General features: G+C 34.4%; 1 protein-coding gene across 1 annotated transcript; it reads left to right on the top strand.

Annotated features, from left to right (window-relative positions):
• The first annotated feature begins 15,485 nt into the window (after window positions 1-15,485).
• Window positions 15,486-17,638, top strand: LOC109185425 (BOI-related E3 ubiquitin-protein ligase 1-like). The gene is made up of 4 exons (XM_019335454.1): window positions 15,486-16,057; window positions 16,131-16,273; window positions 16,368-16,696; window positions 16,785-17,638. Exons 1-4 carry the CDS (start codon window positions 16,008-16,010, stop codon window positions 17,313-17,315), a joined length of 1,053 nt encoding a protein of 350 aa, XP_019190999.1. The 5' UTR covers window positions 15,486-16,007; the 3' UTR covers window positions 17,316-17,638.
• The last annotated feature ends 1,576 nt before the right edge of the window (window positions 17,639-19,214 follow it).

Genomic DNA, 19,214 nt, shown 5'->3' with positions numbered 1-19,214 from the left:
ATTATATTATTCTCCTTGAAGGAAGGGCTATTGGCTCTATTACTCCACATAGAGGCCTAAGGCAGGGGGACCCCATTTCACCTTATCTCTTTATCTTAATACTTACGATCTTCCACCTAATGATCCAAAAATCCCAAAGAGCAGGCTCAATCCATGGTGTTTCTATTGCTTGAAGAGCCCCTACTATCACCACTTTTTTCTTTGTTGATGACTGTTACATCTTTTGTAAAGCCACTTCATCTGAAGCCACCACTCTCAAAAATATCATTGTTTCTTTTACTACTGCTTCTGGTCCTACAGTTAACTACTCTAAATCTTCCCTCACCTTTAGCAAAAACACATATTTGACCTCTAAGGAATCACTTTGTAACATATTGGGCATTGGGGGGGGGGGGGGTAACCTTAATGGAAATGATCTTGGTCTACCTTATATTATTGGCAGAAACAAACGTGAAATTCTGGGCTTCATTAAAGATAAAATGGTTGGTAGAATCAAAAGCTCAACCCATAGATTTCTATCCAAAGCTGGGAGGGAGGTTTTACTTAAGAATTGTGATTCAAGCTATTCCAACCTTTGCTATGAGTGTCTTCCTTCTGCGAGTTGAGATGAGTAAGGATATCGAGAGGACTATGAACAGTTTCTGGTGGGGTTGTGATGCGGAGAGAAACAGAGGCATTAGATGGAAAAGTTGGGAGAGATTAAGCATTCTCAAAAAATGGGGTGGGGTGGGTTTTAGAAGGATAAGAGAGTTCAATCTAGCCATGTTGGGAAAAAAAGCATGGTGTTTGATTCAACACCCAAACTCCCTTCTCTCAAGAGTTTATAAAGCCAAATATTACCCCAATTCCACCTTTTTGATGCACATATTGGTAACAACCCTTCCTTCATATGGCGTAGCATCATGGAATCTCAAAATATCCTCAAATGTGGTTGTAGATGGAGAATTGGAGATGGGAAATCGATTAACATTTGGAAGGACCCCTGGCTTCCCAATAACAGTAGTCCATGCATTCAGTCTCCGGTTCCTGTTCAGCATATGGACCTATCAGTTGATGCCCTTCTTGCACCATCAGGATCCTCTTAGAATATCCCACTTATTGAATCACTCTTTGTTCCAGCTGACAGAGAACAAATCCTAAACATACCTCTCCCTGGTTCCACTATCACTGATAGGATTATATAGATGAATGATGAAAAAAGGCTCCTATACAAGTAAGAGTTGTGTAACACCCTTCTTTTCTGACTCTTAACTATAACTCTAAACAGTCATTAACATAAACTAAGCAGCGGAAAACTAGAAGATAAATAGCGGGAGTGTCACCGCCACAACCACCACTCTTTGGTGATTGCACAGGCTAAAACAAGAAATAAGATTAAGTCTGGGAACTAAATATAAATATGGAAACGTAAGGGGGAAAAACGTCACCCCAAATAGTCTACATCAATCCTCAAACATAAAATCAAAAGTCTAAAATCATACGTAACATCAATGGTACTAGAGTTTAGATATCTCTATCTACGAGACTAATCTAACTCGACTTCTTCACACTGCTGGGCCCACCTGAAAGGGGTTTTGCAAGCAACACATAGACAAATAGGAAAACACCCGTTAGCACGAAGCTAAGTATAACCACACTCAACCCTATAAAGCATTCTAGCATATACTTTGAAAACATTTGATTTCTTTATAGCAATAAGCTAATCTCAAATCATCTTAAGATTTATCACATTCTTTCTAGATGCTTGCACCTTATAATATCAGCTGGCATGCTTATGTATGTACAAGACTGTTCACATAGATTCAACAGCTTATAAACTTCTCAGATAACTTAACAAGCAACTCATGCTTTCGGATTGGATCATGTTAAAAGACCATATAACAGGTGTTTACATGCTTTCACATTCTTATCACATAACTGGATAAGTAGAGCATCTAATACAACACAATAATCATGCTCAAAGGAATATCTTAAGTCAAACTTCTCGTTATACAATCTCTTACAATGCTCTATTCGCATGCAATCACGTATAACATTATGAACATACTTCTTATGCAATCTAATGCAATAATATATTCGTACTCATATGCAATCTAGTGCAATAATATAATCATACTCTCATGCAATCTAGTGCAACAATATACTCAGACTCATATGCAATCTCGTGCAACAATATAATCATACTCATATGCAATCTCGTGCAACAATATAATCATACTCTTATGCAATCTAGTGCAACAATATAATCATACTCTCATGCAATCTAGTGCAACAATATAATCATACTCTTATGCAATCTAGTGCAACAATATACTCATACTCATATGCAATCTAGTGCAATAATATACTCATACACTCTTTTATAAATTAGAGTACTTTCTGTGGAGGTCTCTTTATTACTTTCTCGAGTCTCTCTTGACTCTCTTTCTTTCTCTCGAGTCTTTATTGACTCTCTTTCTTGAGTCTCTATTGACTCCCTTTCTTTCTCTTATACTCGTAGACGGCTTAGGGTTTCACAGAAGTGTGAATTACCCCATCGGGAACGGCATAATTCCAACCCAATATCTCCTACCGTCTACGGAACCAATCTCATGGTTCAAACTTTGTGGAATCAAGTATCGAACCATTAGTGTGCACACCCCCTAACTAGGATTCCAAGCCTGGCGGGAAGCTTCCAACCTCGTAACGTGGGAATACGCCGCGTTACATATACTGGGACCGCAATGTCCATAAATATCTTCCGAGAGGAACATAGTCCAAACGGTATCCTCCAAAACCTCACCGATATAGATAATACATATATATATCTCTCATGCATCAATCTCAAGCATGCAACAATTCTACTACTTCTCAATGCATCAAAGAATGATATACCACATGCTTATGGTTTTTGAAAGTATTCTTGGACTCACGTTGGTCCCTTATGCATTTTTGAAATATGACTCATGTGAAATGTCAAAATGCTCTATAACATGCTTCTAAATCATGTATAAACTAACATAAAGTATTCAAGAATATATCATCATGCTCGGTTTGCAACGTAGCAATTTCTATATAATTCATTCAACAAAATATGTTTCGTTTCTCATTGATCAAATATCACAATTTAGTCATGCTTTCATAATAAATCATATTCTCAAATGATCATGCTTCTTTACTCAATAATATATCATCAGATCACAATAATCAAATAATTCTTCATACACAGTAAACTAACAAATATGCACTGTGTAGCAATTCTCACAATTTCCTTCATAACATACTCGTTTGTAATCCAAATTCAACGAAATCAAAGCCAATACGTGCGTCGAGATGATCCCGAAGAGCCGAGCCACAAGGGCCCGAACAGTCGGTCTGAAACGACACGTATCTGAGCCACAAGGGCCTGGCCACTACACAAAATCTTTCACAGAACAAACTCAGGGACCTGGGGCGGGACTCCTCATGGTCCGCCCCTTGAGCCCCGTTAAAGCACTGGGACTAGGAAACGGCCCTCCTCTAGGGCCGTGCCCTAGTCCCGTGCCACCACGGCTCTAGCCGACGGCCTTTCTGATGGGCCGCGGCTAGGGCCGCCCCTCTGATCTGGTGCACACTGTGTTGTGCACCATATGATGTTTCCCCTGCAAAAAATCATCCAAACAAGTCCAAGACAATCTCAACCACTCCTAAACAAATACTAAATCATTTCTAAGCACGAACACATCAAAAACTCATAGTTTCTACTCATTTCTATTCATAACTAAGGCTTCACAGAGCCAAAATTTAAAGAGGAATCCATGGGGTTATACCTCTTGTAGTCTATTCTTCTTGCTTGGATTGCAGCCCCACTTCACTCAAGGATCTCTACTTCTTTCACCACCTAAACATCTCAAACAACCACACAAGGCCTAAGTCTTAAACCTTAAGAATAGATGATATGCAGAGAAACTTAGAGAATGAGGAAATGAATGGAGAAGAGCTTACTACTATGGTGTTGGCAGCCAAGGAAGAGATCAGGAGAAAAAGAGGCCTACACCATTCTATTTATAAGGGTTCAAAACCCTAGGATGATTCACAATGATTGGTTGAGGGCAAAGGGGTAATTCCACAAGCTAAAAGATGAATCAAGAAGTGATTTTGGATGTCTTGTGGTCCACCATGCAACATGAACCATAGGCTAAAAATGCTATCTTTTATTACTTTGGGGTTGAAAGTGAATTTTCCCAAAAGCTATTTGGATGAACACTTGTTTAAAATCCTTTTTGAATTCTCCCAGTCTCACTCAGATAAAATTCTCGATTTAAATCTTGGTCCGCGAAGTACCCGATAACTTAGAAATATTCGAATAGAATCCATTTTTCAGTGTCGAATTAATTTAAAATGCGACGAAAATATTTTATTCAAACACCGATTGATTGCAAAAAATTTTAATGGAGTGAAAAAACTACTTTGGGATTTCTTAATACTGGATTTATAAAATGAAATTTTGGGTTGTTACAAGTTGCTATAACAAACTCTTGGGTGATATGCAAGTTATTCAGTCCCCCTTTTAGTCCAGGTTTTGGAAGCTACCCTTGCCACCAAGAATCAAAACATTTTTCTGGCAATTATGCTCAACCTCTCTCCCTACTTATACCAATCTAAGGGACAAACATGTTCCTGTCCTTGATGTTTGTCAACTCTGTACTACTAAAGAAGAATATGATTTTCATCTCTTCACTCGTTGTCTTTTGGCTCACAACTACTGGAATATCTTAGGGAATATTGACTATCACTCCATGCTAGTAACTCCTTTCTTGAGTGGCCTGAGCTGAACTTTAAGAACAAGAATGATAATGATATCTGTGTGCTTATTTCTACTTGTTGGAAAATATGGGAAGCCAGAAATGAGAAAATTTGAAACCATAAAATCCTTAATGTTTCTCACATTTGTCAATCGGCTAATAATTTCCTTTTTGAATGGAATGAAGCCAATCTTACTGACTCTACTTCAAGGATTACAATGAGCAGCATTGTTTGGTCCAAGCCACCTCCAGACATGTACAAGCTCAATGTGGACGCTGCTCTTGATCCAAATAGTAAGAAGATGAGATTTGGTTTTGTTTTTCGTGATTCAACATGTTCTCTCATTGCAGCAAGGTGTCTTCCATGGTTCAGTTTATACAAACTGAGAGAAGCAGGGGCCATTGGAGTTCGTGAAGCTTGAAAATGGATGAAGTCCATGGATGTTGATAATTTTCAATTGGAGAGCGACTACCTCCAAGTAATCAACGGCATTACTTAGGATTTTACTCTCATTTCTTCTTTTGATTTCATACTTAATGATGTTAGAAAATTAGCTACAAGTTTTACAAACTTATGCTTTTTGTTTGTCAAGCGGTCCGCGAATAGGGTTGCCCACCTTCTTGCTAGGGAAGCCCTTTCTTTTACTGCCTGCTCGGATTGTTCTCTTGTTCCTTTCCCTTCCATGGTTCACGTTTTGAACATGGACCTTACTCAATGATATTTCTGATCTTTCGTTCAAAAAAAAAAAATATTATCCAGTTCAACAAGATAACCATACTACAATGCTACATATGGTTATATTCAGTAATATTAATACCGAAGAAAAATCTTCATTTAATTTTGAAAAATGTCATCGCCATATTTATTCATAGTAAAAAAGGTATGTTATCTTTTTTGACATTGTTGAAACAATTTATAAAATTATATCAAAGAATATAGCATTTTATATAAAAATTGAATTGATATATACTTATATAGTAGGCACAATATAATAATAATAATAATAATAATAATAATAATAAAATTAGGTTAATATTGGCATTAGCGTGGAGAAGTGAGAAGGGTGATGGAAGTGGGACCAAAGCAAAGACAAATTGCGTGATGCTATTATAAGCACTCTCTTTCACAATTTTCGTTTAAAAAAAAAATAAAACTAAAAAAAATTCTGGTGTCTTCCCCTTTCTTTGTCACCTCCATTAATTATTAAAGTAAATATGCTTCTTGGTTTTTGGGAAGATTACCAATACCAACTTAACTCAACCTCTACTTTATTCATATTACTTGGAATTGTTTCTTCCCCATTTTAATGATTTTCTCTCTCTCTCTCTCTCTCTCTCTCTCTCTCTCTCTCTCTCTCTTACTACTATCTTCTTCTTCTTCTTTTTTTCTTCTTTTCATACAATAATTATCCTTAATAATTGTTGTGACCCCAATTTGATCCAATTGTAGATTTTTGGTTTTGTGGATTTTTTATTTGCTTGACTATAAAATTAAATATCTTAGAAATTTTATATGTTTAAAGTGTTAATACAATTATAAGATCAAAGGTGTTTTACAATTGTACAAACATCATATGTTGTATGCAATAAATAAATAAATATTAATATTATTTTTTTTATGATTTTTATAAATCGCCCTGTTTTTTTTTTAAATTTTATTTTGGTGATCTCAATTTCATCAGATTAATCTAAAGGTCGCGAGACCTTGGCCTTAAAGTCACGGTAGGAGGTAAATTACAGTGATCACACAATCTGTCCACTAATCAAAATTGTTTTTTATTTGACTAGATTGTACCGTCTCTTTTGTACCTTATATAGAATGCGGCATACAAGTTCATTATATAATATATAATATATGGAGGTAATTTAAATGGAGTAGATTTAGGCCCTGTTTGGTAAAATGACTGTTAGCTGATAGCTGTTAGTTGTTAGCTGATTGTATTAATTAGAGGGTATAAATAATTGATAACATTAGCTGATTGTATAAAAGTGTTTGGTAAATTAGCTGTTAGCTGTTAGCTGTTTGGTATAATTTCTTTTCTCAAAAAGCTAATTGAAAAAGTTGTTTGGGGTAACTTTTTTAATTTTAGCCTTTTGGAGTTGCAAAAAGCTAATTAACCAAACATTTATATTGATATTTTAACTAAATCAAACAATTAATAGTGATCAAATAAGCCAAAATTGGCCTATAGGCTAATTTTTTACCAAACAGGGCCTTAATATATATTATGACAAAAGTTACGGTGACAATCAACATCATGCCTCCTTCTACTTGGTACAAGCCATACAACTTTGAGTTTGTACTGGGCATGAAGACGCACCATGTTAATCCACAGATTGACATGGTAAAAATTTTCCTATATTATATATATATATATATATATATATATATATATATATATATATATAGACTTGCACTCGGGTGCGAACGGCTCGTCCAGGCGCGAAATAGGAATGGATTCTGTTCTTCCACGTGTCCAGATCTAATGGATGAGAAACACTGATTTTTTAAAAAGTGGCATTTTCGTAAATAATTGAACATTGAAGTGCAAGTAAAATGTATTACAAGTGCATGTAAAATGTATTATAGGTGCAAGTAAAAATTTACACTGAGCATCAATACTTAGTTGCACTTATAGATCTAAGTAGTTGCACCTATAGTTCTAAGTAGTTGCACACATAGGTATAAGTAGTTGCATCTAGGTGTATGAATGTTTGCGAGTGGTTTTCAGGAGTATTACTACCCGCTGAACTCAGATCAATGAATGTTAACAAGGCAAAATTACATGCACTTATAGGTGAAAGTAGTTGCACCTATAGTTATAAGTAGTTGCACCTATAGTTATAAATAGTTGCACACATAGTTATAAGCACACCCAGGTGCATGAATGGTTGCGGAAAGTGAATGCTAACAAGGCAAAATTACATGCACTTATAGGTGAAAATAGGTGCACTTATAAGAGATTTTACTTGCACTTCGATGTACAATTATTTACGAAAATGCCACCGCGTTTTTTTTTAAGTTATTAGATCTGGACACGTGTCGCGCGCTGATTCGTTCGCATTTCCTTCCTGGGCACTTATTCGCACCTGAGTGCGTCCCTATATATGTGTATATATATATATATATATATATATATATATATATATATATATATGTCAAGGGAGGACATCTAAGTTTTTCTGACCTTTTTTTACTAAAAATTTCATGACTTAATCACAACTTTTTTTAACTTTAACATGAAAACACTACTTGTATCATATATTTTATGCTAAATTACAATCCGACACATATATATTTGATTAATTTAAAACGAGATTAAAATAGTCAAGAATAACCAATAAATATACACGATAATGAAGTGTATTTCAAGTGAAACTACCTTATAAAGATTTGGAAGGAATTGTAAATTTTGCATTTTAATATGGAAATAAAGGACAAAATTTTCAACAAAGCAAGTGCCAACTCTCAAGTTTGATTTCACTTTCTAGATGAGCATTTTTGTTTGACTAATTTGCAAGTGGCGGTGGAAGTTAGAGTTTCGTCACCTCATACATTTTAATTTGTTGTTTCCATCAATGTTTTTGTAGGCAGGATTGATGGAAAGGACAATAAGAAGTTGGCCTCATTTATTTTTGTTAATTTATTTATTTATTTATTTATTTATTTTTGTAATTTTAACACGAAAAAAAAAAAAAAAGAAGAAGAAAATCATGAATGGACTAATGGCAGAAAAGAAGCAAAAGCTTTGTCAATATGGGAGGTTAATTAGGAGCGTATGATGGAGTATTTAATAATAATAATAATAATAATAATAATAACAACAACAACAACAACAACAACAACAACAACAACAACAACAACAACAACAACAACAACAACATCGAGGTAGATTTATATCTATTTCTTAAAATAACAAAATGTTGTGTTGATATCTAGTGAATATACAATATATATAAAATAAAAATGTGTAATTCAACTATTAACTTAATTTTCTTTTTATTAAAATGAAACGCATTCTTTAATTTAGTATTAGAGTTAGACACGTGTAAAAGATAAAGAGACAATATCTATATGTTGATTATGCCCAATCAAAAAGTAATCAACCCGGTACACAAAAGAGGCATGCTAGCTTGTAATATATAAATTATAAACATGCAATCCAGCTACTACTTCTTAGGGGTGTTCAATCGGTTAACCGTTCGATTAACCGAACCGTTTTAACCGAACCGAATTAACCGAAGTTTTTTTTTCCTTTAACCGTTAACCGAACCGAAGTTTGCTCTACCGAATTTACCGAACCGAAATTTTTTTCGGTTAATCAGTCGGTTAACCGATTAACCAAAATTTTTAAAGCTAAAATTTAAAATTCTAAAAATAATACCTAAAATAATAAATCCTATTAAAATAAAAAACATATCATAATAAATCATAACAAAATATACAAAAACATTAACTATAAACTCCAAACATCCATAACTTCAAATTATTATATATATATATATATATATATATATATATATATATATATATATATATATATATATATATATATTAAAAACTTCGGTTAACCGTTCGGTTAATTCGGTTAACCGACCTTTCGAACCGAATTAACCGTTAACCGAAATTTTAAAATTCCTTTAACCATTAACCGAACCGAAAAGTTCGGTTCGAAAACGGTTAACCGAACTTTATCGGTTCGGTCGGTTAACCGAAAATTATCCGAAGTTTGCACACCCCTACTACTTCTATCCCATTTTACATGTCATGTTTACTGTTAAATCAACTCTTTATTCTTTGCTTATTATTTTCTTTAGTACTTTAAATTATTTTTAAATTAATTTTTTTTATTTAATAGCATTTTTAATGTAGTTTCTAAAGATATAAATTTTGTATACTAATACTAAACTTGCTATTATGAAAAGTGAATTAAAAATAGTTACAATCAAGTCTTATTAATCAAACGAGACACATAAAATGGACCGGGAAGTATTAATTTAAAATTTTAATTAAGTTAATTGAAAGACATCATTCAATTATATTGATTTAATTTTGATGTTGAATCGACAATTTCAATTTTAAGTTCAATTAGCATAAACACGTAGTGACTATTACAAATTTTCATTAATATCTTTAAAAAAATTATATTCGTAACGCTATTTTTATGTAATAATAAAATACTCATTAATATATGTTTTGAAATTTGCATCAAAATAAAAATGTGAGACTCTCAAGAAAAATAAAATGTTATTAAATAAAGTTAATTAATAAAATAAAATAACGTAAAGATATAGGGTAAGTGGAAACGGTTAAAGCCATTATATTACCCACCCGTTTTGTATTAGCGGCGTTAAAAGATGCGGTAGAATGGGAATAATTACCGATTCCATCCGGGTCACGTGACCTTTTGTTAACCCAAGATTCCAATCCCATAATAAAAATGGGTTTGGCCAAACAAACCAAACAACTTGGAATCCACTGCCCCCATGTTACATTGATTCCTTGCTGAATTCCCTCGTCACCACCCAAGATAGATGGTGGGATTTGTGTAGTTGTGAGGGGCATTATCGTCATTTCTCACCGATTCGTCACCTAGGGGTACGTTCGTAATTTCCTGTCCACCGCAAATGAATCCATAGGTTTTCAATCAAATTCTTCCCTAGAGTCATTGTGCAGGTAAATTGCAAGCAGGACCGGATTTTAGGCTGTGCAAGCTGGGCTACCGCACAGGGCCCCCAATTTTAGAGGGGCCCCAAATTTTAGAGGTCCAATATTTAATATTTACCTAGCTTGTTTAGAATAAAAATTAAAAGTTTACAATTAATTTAAAAAGGTTCTATGAAGAGATGGTAAAAATGTGTATATATTGTATTTTAACTTGGAGGTCAAAGGTTCGAAACTCCCATATGTTATTTTTAAAAATTCAGATTTTGAAGGGCCTCAATTATTTACCAGAACAGGGCCACACAAACCTAAAATCCGGCCCTGATTGCAAGTTGCACAATCAATCAACCGGTCAGATCCTAGTCTTAATATGTGCACAATAGATCCAATCCAGACCTTCTATCATCCTTGAGTCTTTTTACTATACATGTTTCCTGGATCATTGCCTAATTTAAAAGTCGTGACTGGAGGCGGTGGGGTTCGAATCCCACTAGAAGTATTACCGAATACAAAAAATTCCCGTGCCCACCCCTAGCAAGTAGCAATTGAGGCTGAAAAATGCAAGCCCGCACGAGATTAGCTCAATGGTTCAGTGAGCAGTTTTTAGGAGAAGGGTGAAAAATGCGAAATAGAAGGTGTAATGGAGAAGTTAGATGGAGGGGTATGAGCGTCATTTGACATTGTCGTTGAGAAGTTTGATCAAACACAAAAAGCATGTAATTTAGGTTAGAGGCAGTCCGGTCGGTCATATGTTGCTTTATTTTGTAAAGGAAGGTGATGAATAGTAGCAGTTATGAAAGAGTTTGAATCTTGAAAACCTAAAGTAAAACATGCATGATTTGGTTCTAATACATTCAAAAATAGATTTCCATTTCTTTTTCTTTTGGTATATGAAAGTTTTGAGTTTAGAAATGCTACTTGATGTTTCAATTTCAAGATAAATTTGGTGTTTGGTAAATAGTTGTTAGCTGTTTGAGTTAGTGAGTTTGACTAGTTGATAACATTAGCTGATTGTAGAAATATGTTTGGTAAATCAGTTTCAAGATAAAATATACATTTAACTCTATACATTCTGTCCAAAAGGCTGAACCTCAACCCTAAGAGCCCCCTACACCCCGGCTCGACAGAGCATTTGGGAGGATGTAAATTATGGTAACTCAACTGAACATGAACCACAGAGACTAGACATTTGTTTACTGCGCACAAGGACATTTAACTCTATACATTATTTACACAAGTAGTAGTTATATTGTAAATCTTGGTTCAAAAATTTTACTTCTTTAATTTTTTATTTTTCTTTTTGTACAATTAAAGTTGATGTATAAAAATTACTCCGTATCATTAAAAAGATATAATTGGAATCTTTTAAATAACACACGTATTGATATCTTTTCTCAAATTTTAAAAATAAATCTATATATATGTACATTAAAACTCATTATTTTACGTACACAAATTTAGTTTATAAAAATCACTACTGTAATTACACAAATTGACTACTCTAAATGTATAAATTCAATATTCTGAGTACATAAATTTATTATTGTAGGTACATAAATTCACTACGGAGTACTATAGTATAGGGATCTAAAAGTGTTTGTGGCATTCATGTAAGAAGTTTATAAGGTCTGCAACGTAACAGGCAAAATTATATAGGCCATGTATAGTAAAATAACTTATCCTCAAATAACTTATTGTTCTAAAACGCTAAAATTCAAAAAGTTACTCAAAGAAAACTTTTTCAATCAGCCTTTTGAGAAAATAAATTATTTTCTCTAAAACACCCCCAATAATTAAAAATAAAAAAACTACAAAACTGTTTAGATGGGTTTGATAGTCCCGTTACTTTCATTGTCTCTTCACGGTACTAGGCAGTAGGGTGCTTGAGCCCATCGATTGGTTCATAAGCCCGTTGCCTAGTATCGTAAAGGTAATTAGCAACAGGACATGTGATTACTGATTAGTGTTCGCTCGTGAACATATGTTTATTTTTTAAATATAAATTCTATAATAATAATAATAATAATAATAATAATAATAATAATAGATTAAATAACATAAAACACTCATACCCTTAAAAGATCATTTTGCATATAATTAGCTATCAGCTAACAACTAATTTACCAAATATCTTTCTACAACTAGCTGATGCTATCAGCTAGTTAAACTTACTAACCCAATCTACTAACACGTATTAGCTAAGTCAATCCGCTATCAGCTATCAGCTATCAGGTAACAACTATTTGTCAAATACCCCCATAGTTGATTCAATGACATGCAAATATGTACTAAAAAAACATATCATATATATGTACAATTGGAAATGAAGAACATATACATTTTTAGTTTTGCATAGTGTACTTTTAAAATTTGTATATTTTTTTATGAGTTAATTTCATTTTTTGTCCTAGATTTATAGGTCACAGTCCACTTTAAGTCTTTTTTTATTAGAATATCCACTTTTGGTCCTAATATTATTGTGACATGACCATTTTTGGTCCTTTATTAATAAAATAGGCTAAATATCGTTAAATACAAAAACATTTTGATCTTCAATATAATTATGGATGTTTTCAAAAAAAAAAACATTAAAAATATAGCGGTTGTGCCTACTTTGTATATATAAAAAAAAAAAATTACAATGTCTTTGTATTTAACGATATTTCAATGATTTTATTGATGGCGGACTAAAAATGATTATGCCACAATAATATTAAGACTAAATGAAGATGTTCTAATAATAAAAAAAAAAGATTAAAAGTGTATTGTCACATATGTGTGGGGAGCCATTGTAATTTGGGATTCAAAATAAGTGCAAGAAGAAGATTAGATGGACATATGGCAGGCTATGATTCTTGATTAAGAAGGCATTAAATTGCATCATGTGGCTGCTAATCATCTTAATCTCTTTCAAAGTATTTAATTACAGTGATTTGATGTGTCTAGACACATTTCAAATCTCTGATTAGTGGTAACATTATTTTTGGAATCTTTAATTAGGGTCAATTTTAATCTTTATTACATGGAAAATACATCATCTTTACCGGGTATATAATATACATTTAAATTAGGAAACAAACCCATCACTCCCTTCTAACCAAACAAGGACACTTTTTGTCTTTCAATTCATTGGCCATTTTTCGTTTACCAAGAGAAGAGTACAAAACTTCCCAATTTACTATAAATAAATAAAGTAATTTAAAAAGAAACAAAGATTTATCTTTCATTTTCAATTTTTTTCTATATATGCAACCGATCACTTAATGGTTCAGGTGGAAACCAACTCAATCCTTTTATCATAGTTTTGGATTTGAGTATGATCATTTCGAGCATGCATAATATATATAAATAATAAATATACAATTTAATTATCAGTTAAAAATATACAATTTAATTATCAGTTTAAATTTTTAGTCAAAATACAACACGTTTTTTAATTTGATAAAATATGGTTCATGGGTTGTTTAGGGCTTATGAAAAAGATAATCAATCTACAGTTATGAGGAGTCGGAACACATCCTTCCGTCCTCGATTAAAAAATCTATAAGTTTCAAGAATAATCTACTATATACAATAACATAATTTTGAATTAATTGGAGTTTAATGTTGTTAGCGTATCTACTATTAGAGCATAAAAATGAATGAATAAATAAATTATTAGCAAAAAAAATAGAAAAGGTTTCATGTTCTCAATGTATCTACTATTAGAGCATAAAATGAATGAATGAATGGCATCACTGTCCCTTCTCATACAGGAGGCCACAAGTTCGAATCTCATCCCAATTCAAAGTTGACATAATTGCTGGATAGATATTTCTTTCAAAAGATTAAATCCTCAATTCCAAGGGCCCTCTACACCTCAGTCCGACAGAGCATTCGGAAGGATGTAATCACAGTCTCTACACTGTTGCCGTCGAAATTCGAACCTTACTCTTTTCTCCCAAATACTATTTACTGAACTCTTGAATTAAGTTCGTGCGGGAAAGATAATATACATATGTTTGACTGTTAGGGTGTAATAATAAAAAAAAAATTAGCCGAGAAAATATAGTAGGGGTGATATCTATAGTAGGGAAAAAAAACATCACTTTCTAAAGACGGTTTTAATTAATTATGATTGATATCGTAAAAAAAAAAAGGTTAGAATTGAATAAAAACGGTGTGATTGAATCGTTCCAATCTCGCCGTTATCTCAAACAAACCCTTGGTGGGATGGGCCATATAAAAACAATCCCAGCGGGAGCGGTAACGGCAAAGAGACACCTTCTGCACACCCAACAACTGCGTCTGTATGTATTAATGTATGTATATGTATTATGTGTATGGATAAAATAAAATGGTGAAGAAAACACAGGAAAATAATATTAGAAAAACTACACCCTCTTTTCAAAAAAATAAAAATAAAAATAAAAAACACCATCCTCCCTATTTTACTTGTCAGATTCAATTAACAAGGTTTGGATAAAATTATTTTTAATTCAAATTTTCATAATATTAAGATATAAAATTTATATATTTAGAAATTACATTAAAAAATTATTAAACAAAAAAAAAATATAATATAATATAATTAAAAATTACTTAAAAAAATAAGCAATGAAAAAATAATTAATTTGACCAATAAATAAGAAACATAACAAACAAAATGGGATAGATGAAGTATTTATTTATTTTAAGAAAAATTATTTTTCGTTCTTTCAGTTATACCCGTGGTACAGACTTACTTCCCAAGTTATATGCGTTACCATTTTAACCTCACCATAGACTTAGTTCCTAAGTTATATGCATTACCATTTTAACCTCTAATTAGTGGTAGAAATAGTCCCGGAAGACTAAAATCACCACTTTTTATATAACCTAGGGATTAAAAAAAAAAAAAATTAGTCACACACATATAACTCGGGAATTAAGTTTGTACTACGGGCATAACTGAATGGCCTAAAATGTAATTTTCCTTTTTATTTTATTTGTTTCCTTAAAACAAGTGAAAAAGAAAAAGAAAATTGAAGGGGGTGAAGGGTTGATAAAGAAACACGAGAGCCCCGGAGGAGTTTCCATAAAGAAAAGCCAAAGCCACGGGAAAGCAGAAGAAGAAGAAGAAGAAGAAGAAGAAGAAGAAGAAGAAGAAGAAGAAGAATAAAAGGCAGTCCCCTCTCTCTTTCATCTCTCTGTTCTTTTCTTGGACTCATTTCATCTCTCTCTCTCTCTCTCTCTCTCTGGAAGGAAGCAAAGAGAAAGAAAAGGCGAAAATAAGGGAAGATTTTGGGTGTGTTTTTAGGTGAGAAGCAGCTGGAATGGTGTTGTTAATGGTGGTGGTGACACTTTCTGGTTTTCCCATTTGACTCAAAAGATTCATTCATTCATTCACTCACTCACTACATATATATCTATATCTATATATATATATACCCATTCCTTTCTTCTTCTGCAACTATAGTTTCTCTCTCTGGAAACCAATAAAGATTTGTGTGTGATTCATGCTGTTTATGTGTATCCCTTAACTATTCACACCTCTATTCACCTCCCATTCCTTCAATTCTATTCCCAATCCCATATATATCCTTTCTTAGCATTTGGCAATGGCGGTTCAAGCTCAACACCACCCTTCTAATGTTCTCTTCTTAAACAGGTGCTGTTTCCCTCTCTCAATACTGATTTTTCTTTTTTGTTTTCTGGGTTTTGATTTGGATTTCTCCTTGCAGAAGTGGGGGTCAGGACGGTAAGGCGGCGGCTCCTCCGCTGGGGAACGATTACTCCTTGCTGCACCCTTATTCCGGCGGCGGCGGCGGCGGTGCTGGTGGGGGAACGTTTATTGATGAAACGGAAATGCTGTTCAATCACGGAGGTCAGAAATTAGTTCATGTTTCTATCGCTTATTGCGGATTTTGTTTGGGATTCTCAAAATCTCTAAGTTTTTGTTTGTTTGTTGGTGATTATAGTTGATGCGAATTCGAGAAAGAGGGGGAGAGAGCATACCAGTAGTACTACTGCGGCGGCGATGAGTAACCCTAATCCGAATCCGAATCCGAATCCGCCATTGATTTCGTTGCAATCTCAGCCGTCTCAGCTTATCGATCTCACGCAGCTGCACCCGAATGTTGTGTCCACCGGCCTCCGATTGGCCTTCACCGACCACCGGCAACACAACCACCACTCGCTTTCTCCTCAATCCTCGCAATCTTCGGTTTTCTTCTCGGTTTTGGCTGAGGATTTGGGGACTCATATCAAGCAGCAGCGTGATGAAATCGAACATTATCTCCGAGCTCAGGTTAGGTTTTTTTTTTTGATTGATTGTGTGGGGGATTTTCTTCAATTTTGCTTGATTGATTGATTGATTGTGTGTTGAATTGAATTAGGGCGAGCAATTGAGGCGGACATTGGAGGAGAAGCGGCAGAGGCACTACCGTGCGCTGCTGGGAGCGGCGGAGGAGTCGTTGACGCGGCGGCTGAGGGAGAAAGAGACGGAGGTTGATAAGGCCGCCCGGCGTAATGTCGAGCTAGAGGCGCGGGCGGCGCAACTCGTAGCCGAGGCGCAGGCGTGGCAGGCCAGGGCTAGGGCACAGGAGTTGACGGCGGCGACGCTGCAGGCGCAGCTGCAGCAGGCGATGGCAAGGCCAGGGTGCAGCACCGCTCACCATCCGCCGGAGAGGAACGACGGCGGCACCGCCGCCGGCGAAGCGGAGGACGCCGAGTCCGCCTACATTGACCCCGACCGAGTCGAAGTCTCCGCCGGCTCCAATTGCCGGGCGTGCGGGAAGCGAGCGGCGTCGGTGGTTCTGTTGCCGTGCCGGCATCTCTGCCTGTGCCGCCGCTGCGACGCCGCCGCTCAGGCTTGCCCACTTTGCCTTAGCTTTAGAAGCTCCAGCGTTGAAGTCTTCTTTTGCTAGAAGAAGCCCAATCTCGGCCCAAAGCCCAATCATCTATGGAAAAATGAGACCCAAAACAAAAAGAAATTTTAAAATGCCAAAAAAAAAGTTTTAAAAGAAGAAAAAAAATAATATATATTGGATTCAAGTATATATTTGTCTGAACTAATTAACTTTATTTTCTACTGCATATATAAAAAAACAAAAACAAAATTTCAGTGTTGAAATTATTATTTTTGGAGGGTAAACTATCTTGGAGGTAATATTGTACATTGAATGACATTACCATTTTGCCATTTTGAAACAAAATGATTTTATTTATATGTAAATTCATTGATTTCTTATCCTATATTTCATATGATATTTATTCCCTCCCTGCAACTTACTAATGTATTCCATAAGTATTGAATTATACGATCTATATTTTTTTCAATTGAATTATACGATCTATATTTTTTATTTATTGGAGAAAATATTAAATATTTTAAAATACTAAATTAAATTATGTATTTTACAGTCACCATTTCACAATCTATTTTTATGTTATTTCATTAACTATATGTTAAATGATCAATTCTGTCACCAATTGTCACATATTTTTTATTCTATTATAAATATATAAAAAAATACGCGACTACATAAAAAATATCTAAATTTCCGTTGGAAAATAGTTGTTAGCTGTTAACTGTTAGCGGGTTTGAATAGTTTGATACTTGATAGCATTAGTTGGTTGTAGAAAAATATTTGGTAAATTAGCTGTTAACTGATAATTGATTACATACAAAATGATCTTTAACGGTATAATTTATTTTTCTAAAAAAATTGATCGAAAAAACTGTTTTGAACATCTTTTTGAATTTTAGCGTTTTAGAGTAATAAGCTGTTACAAAAAGTTAATAAACCAAATACTCATATTGATTGTTTAACCAAGTTAAACAGTTAATAGTGATTAAACAAGTTAAAATTAACTGATAATCTAACTATATTACCAAGCCGGCTATAACTAAAGAAAATGCATATCAAAGATCACAATCAACCACTTAAACCAAATGATGCTTCACATGAAATGCTTGCCAACTTTGGGCCCAAGGCGGGTGCCCATCTCGCCCGCCCTCAAGGCCGGCTCTGATTGGCATTTTGTTTGAGTATAGTCAATAGTAACGGTTTACTCAAGACATTTCGTGGTTTAAAAAAAAGATTGGCGTATTGAATTTATTGTTACCTCTAAGGGGATGTTTGGTTCATGGAAAATGTTTTCCAAAGGAAAATATTTTCCTTAAAATGGAGGAAAATGTTGTTTTCTGGTGTTTGTTAATGGAATTTATTTTCCATTGGAAAATGAATTCCTCAAATTTGAGGAAAACAAAATCCTTGGTTGGACCAAGTGATGGGGTGTGAACCCCGTGGGCTCGGGGCCCAAGAAGAAAAGAGATCAAGCCCAAGAAGAAGAAGAGAAACCCAAGAGGAAAATGGAGTAAGCCCAAAAGAGATATGGGCCAAAGCGAGGAGTCGGCTCGACTTGGGAGTCGACGCGAGTGTGGAATCGGCACAGGTAGAAGGTCTGCCTAAAACTAGCCGTTAGCCCCTATTAAACTCCTAATTATTACCCCTCAATTCCTAACCCCCTAATTATCTACCCTTAAAGTCCTATTAAAACACATATTTACTTACCTCATCATAACCTACCATTTACTACCCATCAATATCATACTAAATGGTCCAACGGACACTTTTTGGAGTAGCTAGCTATAAAAAGGAGAAGAAGAGCACAATGAGGGGGCCATTTATTCATCCACACATGTGGGGACTCTCCCAAGTACTATTCCTACACACTAGAAGACTCCACCACTCTTCCACGCATGAAGAGGACTCCATATGAGAAGACTCCACCACCATTCCATCAAGAAGCATACTCCATCT

The sequence above is a fragment of the Ipomoea nil genome, unplaced genomic scaffold (genome assembly GCF_001879475.1).
Source record: "Ipomoea nil cultivar Tokyo-kokei standard unplaced genomic scaffold, Asagao_1.1 scaffold1317, whole genome shotgun sequence".
Lineage (NCBI taxonomy): Eukaryota > Viridiplantae > Streptophyta > Magnoliopsida > Solanales > Convolvulaceae > Ipomoea > Ipomoea nil.
The sequence above is the reverse complement of the archived record's forward strand: the minus strand, read 5'-3'. Positions and strand labels throughout refer to the sequence as shown.

Excerpts from the sequence above, each read along its gene's own strand:
- LOC109185425 (XM_019335454.1), top strand. The coding sequence starts at position 16,008 with ATGGCGGTTCAAGCTCAACACCACCCTTCTAATGTTCTCTTCTTAAAC. Across the intron at positions 16,058-16,130 it reads AATGTTCTCTTCTTAAACAG|AAGTGGGGGTCAGGACGGTA; the intron begins GTGCTGTTTCCC and ends TTCTCCTTGCAG. Across the intron at positions 16,697-16,784 it reads AACATTATCTCCGAGCTCAG|GGCGAGCAATTGAGGCGGAC; the intron begins GTTAGGTTTTTT and ends GAATTGAATTAG.